The 7,381-nt window shown below is 51.9% G+C and overlaps 3 protein-coding genes across 3 annotated transcripts; 1 reads left to right on the top strand and 2 right to left on the bottom strand.

Annotated features, from left to right (window-relative positions):
- Window positions 1-727: 727 nt before the first annotated feature.
- LY79DRAFT_562027 (endonuclease/Exonuclease/phosphatase) lies at window positions 728-3,506 on the bottom strand. Its single transcript, XM_060558442.1, has 6 exons — window positions 3,107-3,506; window positions 3,038-3,050; window positions 2,940-2,985; window positions 2,744-2,876; window positions 1,090-2,691; window positions 728-961 (listed from the first exon to the last, which is right to left on the bottom strand). Exons 1-6 carry the CDS (start codon window positions 3,132-3,134, stop codon window positions 843-845), a joined length of 1,941 nt encoding a protein of 646 aa, XP_060411406.1. The 5' UTR covers window positions 3,135-3,506; the 3' UTR covers window positions 728-842.
- A 251-nt stretch (window positions 3,507-3,757) lies between these two features.
- Window positions 3,758-4,599, top strand: LY79DRAFT_521061 (cytochrome c oxidase subunit VIa; the record flags this gene model as incomplete). Its single annotated transcript, XM_060555307.1, has 4 exons — window positions 3,758-3,905; window positions 4,056-4,080; window positions 4,294-4,461; window positions 4,557-4,599. The coding sequence occupies 4 exons, from the start codon at window positions 3,758-3,760 to the stop codon at window positions 4,597-4,599; spliced, it is 384 nt and encodes a 127-aa protein (XP_060411405.1).
- A 270-nt stretch (window positions 4,600-4,869) lies between these two features.
- On the bottom strand, window positions 4,870-7,351 carry LY79DRAFT_521052 (anaphase-promoting complex protein; the record flags this gene model as incomplete). The annotated part of the gene is made up of 3 exons (XM_060555305.1): window positions 4,870-6,367; window positions 6,417-6,510; window positions 6,559-7,351. The coding sequence occupies 3 exons, from the start codon at window positions 7,349-7,351 to the stop codon at window positions 4,870-4,872; spliced, it is 2,385 nt and encodes a 794-aa protein (XP_060411404.1).
- Between the last annotated feature and the right edge of the window lie 30 nt (window positions 7,352-7,381).

Below are 7,381 nucleotides of genomic sequence, written 5' to 3'. Positions count from 1 at the left end.
ATATATCTTTATATATAAAGATATATTCTTTTTAGGTAGGTTTCTCCTCTTAGCTTTAGGTATTCTATATTAATATATTAGTAGTTATTTTAAATTATATAATATCTAGTTAATAAAGGTAATATACTTATAGTAGTATACTACTTACTTCTTATATATATATAAAAAGGTTATAGTCTTTTTTATTCTATTATATATAAAGGAAAATAGTATAAGTAGTTATCCTAAAGAGTAGTTCTTTAGCCCTTTTATAGTTAAGTACTATATAAACTAGATCTTTATATAAATTATAACTTATCTTAGTATAAGGGGTTATAATAAAGAGTAGTTCTTTAGCCTTTCTATAGTTAAACACTATATAAACTAACTCTTTATATAATATAGCTTAACTTTTTACTTTTACTAATCTATAATTACTATATAACTACTAATTAGTATTAAATAGGCTTTATATATATATACTTAGTAAAATATAAAAGTAAATTAACTTTTTATTAGGTAACTAAATAAGTCTACTTTACTATTATTATATAAAGTAGTTATATACTACTTAAGTATAACTTAAGTTATTCTAGCTAACTAAAAGTATAATCCCCTCTTGGCTTAACTAAGGGCTAAATAACTAGTCTGTGCCCTTTGACCTTAAATCATGAACTATTTATGGTTGACTGACTAGGTGTTGTATAATTATCAGTATTAATATTCTAACATATACATTATTTCTTTAAGGCTTTGTGTGGCGCAAAGGCCGCTATTTGGATTAGCTAGTATGGAAGCCATGCAGTCACTCAACGCCGCATAAGACCATCGTGATTACAACGTAGTGGATCAAGACGCCGCGCCTATGACTGATCCCTCTTCCAGTCACTGCTCCAGATGAATGTTCCGCATCTCCATTCCGTTCCCTTTTCCTTTTCTCCCGATTGTCCGAGAGGCCGGGCGCAAATGTAGAACGACCTGCCTGCATGATGGGTCAGCGGCGGCCCCAAGAGATCTGAAACGAAGCAAAGAACCACGACGGCTCCGTAGGGACAAGGAACGGCATATGAGGACGGAAGAACGGAGGGAGGGAGTAGAAGAGCGACATACCACAATTGACACCTGGTTTCTTGGTCTGGAGGATGATGCAGGGCTCCCCATGCTCGCACCTTGGCACGACCCTCTTCCCCAGGTTGAACTTGGACCAAGACTCCTTGACCTCGATGGGATCAAAGACCCTTTCAGCAGTGTCGAGCCCAGACACCATAGCGGCGGTGGAAGAGGTTGCCAAGGGCGACGGTGAAGGTGCTGGTAGTGGCGGGGCGTCTGCTGTTGCTGCTACGCCTGCGGGATGAGGAGGGGCCTTTGATACTCCCAAGGGCGATGGGTGACTCAGGTCACCGCGTGGGGCTGCTGCGCCTCTATTCTTTGTCCTGCCCATCACCGTATCGGTCTCGGCAGGTGGCGGCTTCGAGGGCGATTGCTTAGGTTTGAAGAAGCCTGTGAGGGTGCTTTGCTTGGATAAGGGATCTGGTTCGTTGGCCTTTGTCCTTTTCGGGGGACCTCTTGCTGGTATTGCTGTGTCAGATGCCCGCTTCAGGGGGAATCTTGTTTGTGAGGCTGGAGGCTCTGATAGGCTTGACTGGATAGATACTTGGGACGCTGATGACTCCAAAGTTTCTTGTTGCGAGGATTCCGGGTCCTGCGTGGCCAGATCCTCGGAGACGAGACTCTGCGAATGCGACTCGAAGGCGTTCGAGGCCGGGCTCGACGAAGGCTTTCCGGAGGTCGTTTTCATAAACATGTCGCGGATGTTCCGTCTCCGGTCGAACTCAGGTATGAGCTTGGCAGACAAGGGGAGAAGGTCTTTGGCCGACCACTCTCTGAGCCGTTCGCCGTCCCGAAACATGCCGACGGGGTTCATGAGACCCAGCACAGACGTTTCCCTACCGTCGACCTTGACAGTGTCGGCCAAGTTTGCGTACACGGGGCAGTGATCTGATCCCATCAAGCCCTCCTGGATGTCGGAGCCCGTGAACCAGTCCTTGATGCCAGCGGAGCAAAGGATGTAGTCAATCCGGCTGCCGTTATTGGCTGGTCGCATGTTCCTTTTTGTTTCCCAGCATGTAAACATGCCCAGCCTTGTGGGATGGAAGATACGCGTCAGATCGTAAAGCACCGGTGCCTCTCGTCCTTCATCCCTTTTACCGGTGACTCGTCCATCAAAGACGAGATGGTTGAACAATCGCCGACTTGGCATCCCCATCCACTCCTCAACCGACATGCCCTCCTTACGCAGTGCCTCTCTGACGTTACACGTGTCCATCTCTTCACGAATCACGTTCAAATCTCCAGTCAGGATGACCTGCTTCCCCGCCGCCACGAGGTTCCGCACTCTCGCATCGAGAGCGTTGAGGTATCCGAGCCGGAAATCATTACGGGACGAGTCACGCGTGGCCGGGCTGTAGGTACCGATCAAGACAAAGGCCTGGAATTCTAGCACCACGCAACGGCCCTCGGAGTCGAGCGTTGCTTCGTCCACCTCACCAGGCAGTTGGTCCGGTCGCGGGTAGCCGCCGATCTGCTGAGCCTCGGGCAGGTCGCGAAAGCTAGTGGAGGAATTGGGGGCCGGAAGAATGCCAGTAATGCCCTCCTCGGCGCGAATCGGGCAGCATTTCGCGTTGCGGGTGTATATTGCAACACCAGAGTATCCTACCCGACGAGTTAGGTCCCGCCCACCCTGCTCAAAGCTGAGTAGGCTCACCTTTCTTGTGTTTTGGTAGGCTAAAAAAAACGTCCCAGCCGGGGACGAGAACCATATCGTCATGTAGATCCTTACGCTGGATCTTGGTCTCTTGCATGATCACAATGTCCGCCTCCAAGATTTCGAACATTGCCTGGTGAGCTGATCAGAATCGATGACCAAAAGGTATAACCCCGATACTGGGCGATAGACTAACTTGGAATGTTCGCTTTTTGCTCCATGGTTGGTAGCCAAACGGATTTCTGGAACACGTTAGATCGAGCATGCAATGGCGCTCATCCGAGACTATTGTACCTGATACCGTTGACTGCAGTTGAACATGTTAGCCACCGTTGACCTCGGAGGTATATTGAAGTCACTCGCCGTTCCACGTCGTGATGCGCAACCCCATATTGACGAACTTCCCTTCAATCCCCAAACCCTCAAGGAAAGATAATCAAACCAACAGACGCTAGCTTGAAGTCACTTCCAGTCCCATACCCAATGTATCGGAGCGAGGTGGTCGTTGGCAATGACGTTGCATCAAAGAGCGAAAGGCAAGTGACAGTGTATCAGTCTTGTAAACCTACAAGTTGTTCCCGAGAATCAGAAACTATTCCTGAACTAATATTCAACCACCGCAAGACATCGACATCAAAACGTCGAGATAGGCGTACAGTCAGACTTAGACGCCCTGTTTGACGCGATATAGTTGCCGTTCTAAAGGCGAACGCGCGCTGAAGCGCGACATCACGTGACTCATTACGTGATGAATGCATGAGCAAATGACGGTATTCACTTGCTTGGACCCGACCATCCCAATCTGACCAGTATGGATGCCTAACATACAAGGCCACAAACCAGGCCGTGACGTTCCCGCTAACCGAGCTGTGCGCCTGGCGGCCCCATACCGGAAGTTCCAAAATGACCTGACTACCGAACTTCCTCACAAGTCCTCTTGAACCACCACCAAGCCGCCGGCCGACCGAAACAAACGAAGAACCCTCTCCCCTCCACCGATAACGAGCAAAGAAAATGCAGCGTCAGCTTCTCGCCGCCGCCGCGCGCGCCGCTCGCGCCCCGGCCACTCGCTCCACCGTCCAGCGCCGCTTCGCCAGCACCTCCGACAACGCTTTCATCAGGGAGCGCGAGGCCGCCAAGCACCACGCTGCCAGCACTACTGGTTCGTCTCCTCGAGTCCATGCGGTCTATACGGCTTCCTTTCTTCCTTCGTGACTGGGCATGTCAATTGAAGCCAATTGACTCCGAAGCGAGGCGGCGGGAAGCCGAGATCAAATCCCGGAAAACAAACGGCTAACCAATTGACCACCAGCCCTCTGGCGCAAGATCTCCATCTAGTATGCCCTCACCCAAATCCAGTGATCTCCTACCCAAAGACCGAAAATCCCATCCGCGAGAAATCTGCTTAGGAATTTGTGTGCCCGTCTACGACGACTAGCACATTGAAAAGGACGGAGACGATTGAGTTTTGAGCGGATGCGGGATATGATTCGGGGGTCGACGGGAGCCTTGTATCCGGACAGGATTGCTGACGAAATATTTTCCCACAGCGGCTGCATCCCCGCCCTTGGCCTCGCTGCCGCCAACGCCTACGTCCTCTGGAACGAGCACTGGGAGCACTGGAGCCACCTCCCCCCTCTGGAGGAGCGTACCGAGTACTCTTACCAGAACATTCGCACCAAGAACTACCAATGGGGCAACGGTGACAAGACCATCTTGTGCGTATTCTTACCCTCCTAGCCTTTATCCGGACTCGCACTCGGGCGGCATGGAACTGGGGAGCCCGGAGAGACATGGCTAACACTCCAAACAGCTGGAACGACAATGTCAACTACCACAACCCGGACAAGGCTTAAATGTGCCTTTGCAATGCACCACAACCGGAGCGAAACGTGACATCGCCAATGTAGGGGATGGGAGGAGCGATCCATTAGACTCGGGAAGACACGCCTGTTGAGGGGTAGACTATTCTGTACATTTTCCCTATGTCACAGCAATCGAGAGAATGCCGTCCTTTGAAAAGGAAATATCATCGCAGTACTCATGGTTCGCCCACGTGAACCGCTTCGATTTTCCATCTCCCTCTCTTTCTTTCTTCCTGCCTCCATGTGGTGGTATAAATAAGCTCATATAGAAAGGGCAGCTGCTTCCTTGCGTAAAGCTACATAAGCCGCCGCATAATCCGCCGCCAGGACTTTGTCACCAGCAACCTTCATGATGGTGGCCTTTTTGGCCATCATCTCACACTGACGCGTAATGTCCTCGATGCTCGAGTAGTGATCAAAAGCCTTTTCGATCGCCCCAGTGGCCCGGGTCAGGTATTCCCTCCGCTTGGCCGACTGCGGCGCCATCTTGCCTGCCATGCCAATGTTGGCATCGGCGAGATAAGAGTATAGCTGCCCGCTCAGAGCAGCAGAGTCGCACTCGAGACTTCGGGGAAGGATGGCGGTAAGAAGCTGCGAGGAGGCCTCGAACTCTCCCAATGACGTTAATATATTTGCGATGGCACCGACAGCCTGCCACAGACACGAGACCAGCCTTGCCCGCCAGGCCATGCTGGCGGCTCGCATGGCGATCGTAAAACCCCGCTGCGGGCGTCCGCACTTGTCGTAAAGATGAACCTTGATCAACATGAGTCTTACGCGGAGCGCGATGTCTCTCTTATCGTCGCGTGTCGCGGCGAGCATATCTTCGACCTTGTTGAAGGCCGCTTGCAAATCCCCCCTTCGGGTTAGGCAGTCTATGTGGAGAAAGTCGACGACGAAGGCCATGTCCGGCTCTAAGTCATCCTTTTTGGATTGAAGGAGTTGCGACAGTAGTTGCTCCGCGCCATCGAGGTTGTTGTGGTGCAGGTCTCGCTTCAGCTTGATGATTCCACGGTACTTGAACCAGTACTGGCTCGGCTTCCATGATCGCAGAGAATTGTCATCTAGCGCCTCCATCTTCTTCAGTGCCTCGTCGAACTTGCCCTTCGCCGCTAACTGTGACGCCAGACGTGACGTAACCTTTAGCTCGTCGTCAAAGATGGAGTGTCTCGCGTGACACCGCAAGAATATCTCGCAGTCCATCGCCGAGAGATGTGCAAGTCCCAACCTATCCCACAAGGCAATAAGAATAGAGAGCTGGGCGCCAAACATGTTTTTCATGTTCCGTTCGACAATGAGATGCGAGCTGCGGACCATGAGCTCTACCGACGTGGCCACACTCTCACCGTTTGCTAGACCGAGCTTGGCTTCGCTGAGTAGTACTGATGCCCAAAGAGTCCACATGCCTGTCTCCTTCGCCTTCACGCGGAGATATGATAGACTCTCCTTGGCTGTGCCGAGCAAACTGTCAGCCTCTAAGTCTCTAACCAAGTCAGGGTGTGCTCTGCCAAAGTGAAAGAGCCAACTGAGAGCAAAGTTTAAGCAGGTCATATCGCGGTTTTCGCGGGCCGTGGAAACGGTTTCGAGCATGGCTGCAACAGCCTCTCTGTAGCAACCAAAGTCTGCTTGCAGAACAGCTAGGTTCATCAACGCGTACTGGTAGAAGAGCCTGTCTCGGTTCTGCATGGTGTAGTCAAAGTATTGGTGGAGGAAATCGAACGCTGTGGGATAGTCACCGGATCTCCACGCATCAAGGAAACTGCAGCAGGTCAGCATGAGAGCGGTCAACAGTGAACATGGGAATAAACCTCAGGTAGTGCCGCAAGCTGGGCACAAGAAAGCTGTCGCCGAGAAGGTCATGAAACTGATTCCGAAGCTCCAAGGGTATACGATTGCCGAATTCTGGACCTGTCAGTCTTATGTGCCGCGACCTTTGGAAGAATTCCTCACTCTGCATTTGCTCAATTTGGAACTCAAGCAAGAGCTCGATATCATCCGTGCTTACTGGCACGGCAGAGGGAGTGCCACTCTTCACCATATCGCCGTACACAACGGACGTGAGCGCAGCCACCCCCTTCATGTCCCATTCCGCCTGTTCGCCAGCCATGAGAACATGGTCGAAGCTCAACCGACCAAACGAAGGGTTCCTCTTCCGCAGGTACCCCGCGGTGGGCTGCCGGTATTGCACAAAGTCCGTCCAAAGCTGCGTCGCATCGTGGAACTGCAGCCTTGAGAATTCGAGTTGGCACCGCCGCACAAACTGACCCAGCGGCGAGTTCCTCGAAAGCGTGATACCCGACTTCTGTTGCTGCTCCTGCCACAGCTGTGCCGCGACCGATTCGTCGCCCCCGGCTGTACGCCGCAGCTCCTCCCTTGTTTTGGCTAGGCACTGCGCCTGGCGGCCAAAGAATTCGTGCAGCTGGTCGAGAGAGTTGATGCCCCATAGCTTTGTGAGGAACGTGTCCCACAGCTTGCGGCCCGGCAGGCCGACGACGACGGAGTGGGCGCTCAGCAGCTTCTCGAAATCCTTGATGCCGATGACGAGGCTGACGGTGCTCTCGGCCTTGCGCCAGCGAGTTTCCTTGGTGCCGGCAATGACGAAGCTCTGTGGATCCGGGTCGAGAAGGTGAGAAGTGACGAAAGAGAGCAAGGGGATGATGGCCGTGCTGGGAACGTGTTCATCTGTGTAGAGCTCAATGAGGGCGAGCAGGCCAATTTTGGCGGGCGTTAGGTAGCGGGCCATTGTGCTTGTGCTTCCGGGTCCACGCGCAGT

Source organism: Colletotrichum navitas, assembly GCF_030913465.1.
Source record: "Colletotrichum navitas strain CBS 125086 chromosome Unknown LY79scaffold_56, whole genome shotgun sequence".
In the NCBI taxonomy this organism is placed as follows: Eukaryota; Fungi; Ascomycota; class Sordariomycetes; order Glomerellales; family Glomerellaceae; genus Colletotrichum; species Colletotrichum navitas.
Note: the sequence above shows the minus strand (reverse complement) of the source record. Positions and strands in the feature narration are given on the sequence as shown.

What these genes read in the sequence shown, in the direction of transcription:
- LY79DRAFT_562027 (XM_060558442.1), bottom strand. Translation starts at nt 3,134, where the DNA reads ATGGGGTTGCGCATCACGACGTGGAACG. An exon ending in GCAAAAAGCGAACATTCCAA is followed by an intron (nt 2,877 to 2,939) that starts GTTAGTCTATCG and finishes TCAGCTCACCAG; the next exon opens with GCAATGTTCGAAATCTTGGA. An exon ending in CCTACCAAAACACAAGAAAG is followed by an intron (nt 2,692 to 2,743) that starts GTGAGCCTACTC and finishes CTCGTCGGGTAG; the next exon opens with GATACTCTGGTGTTGCAATA.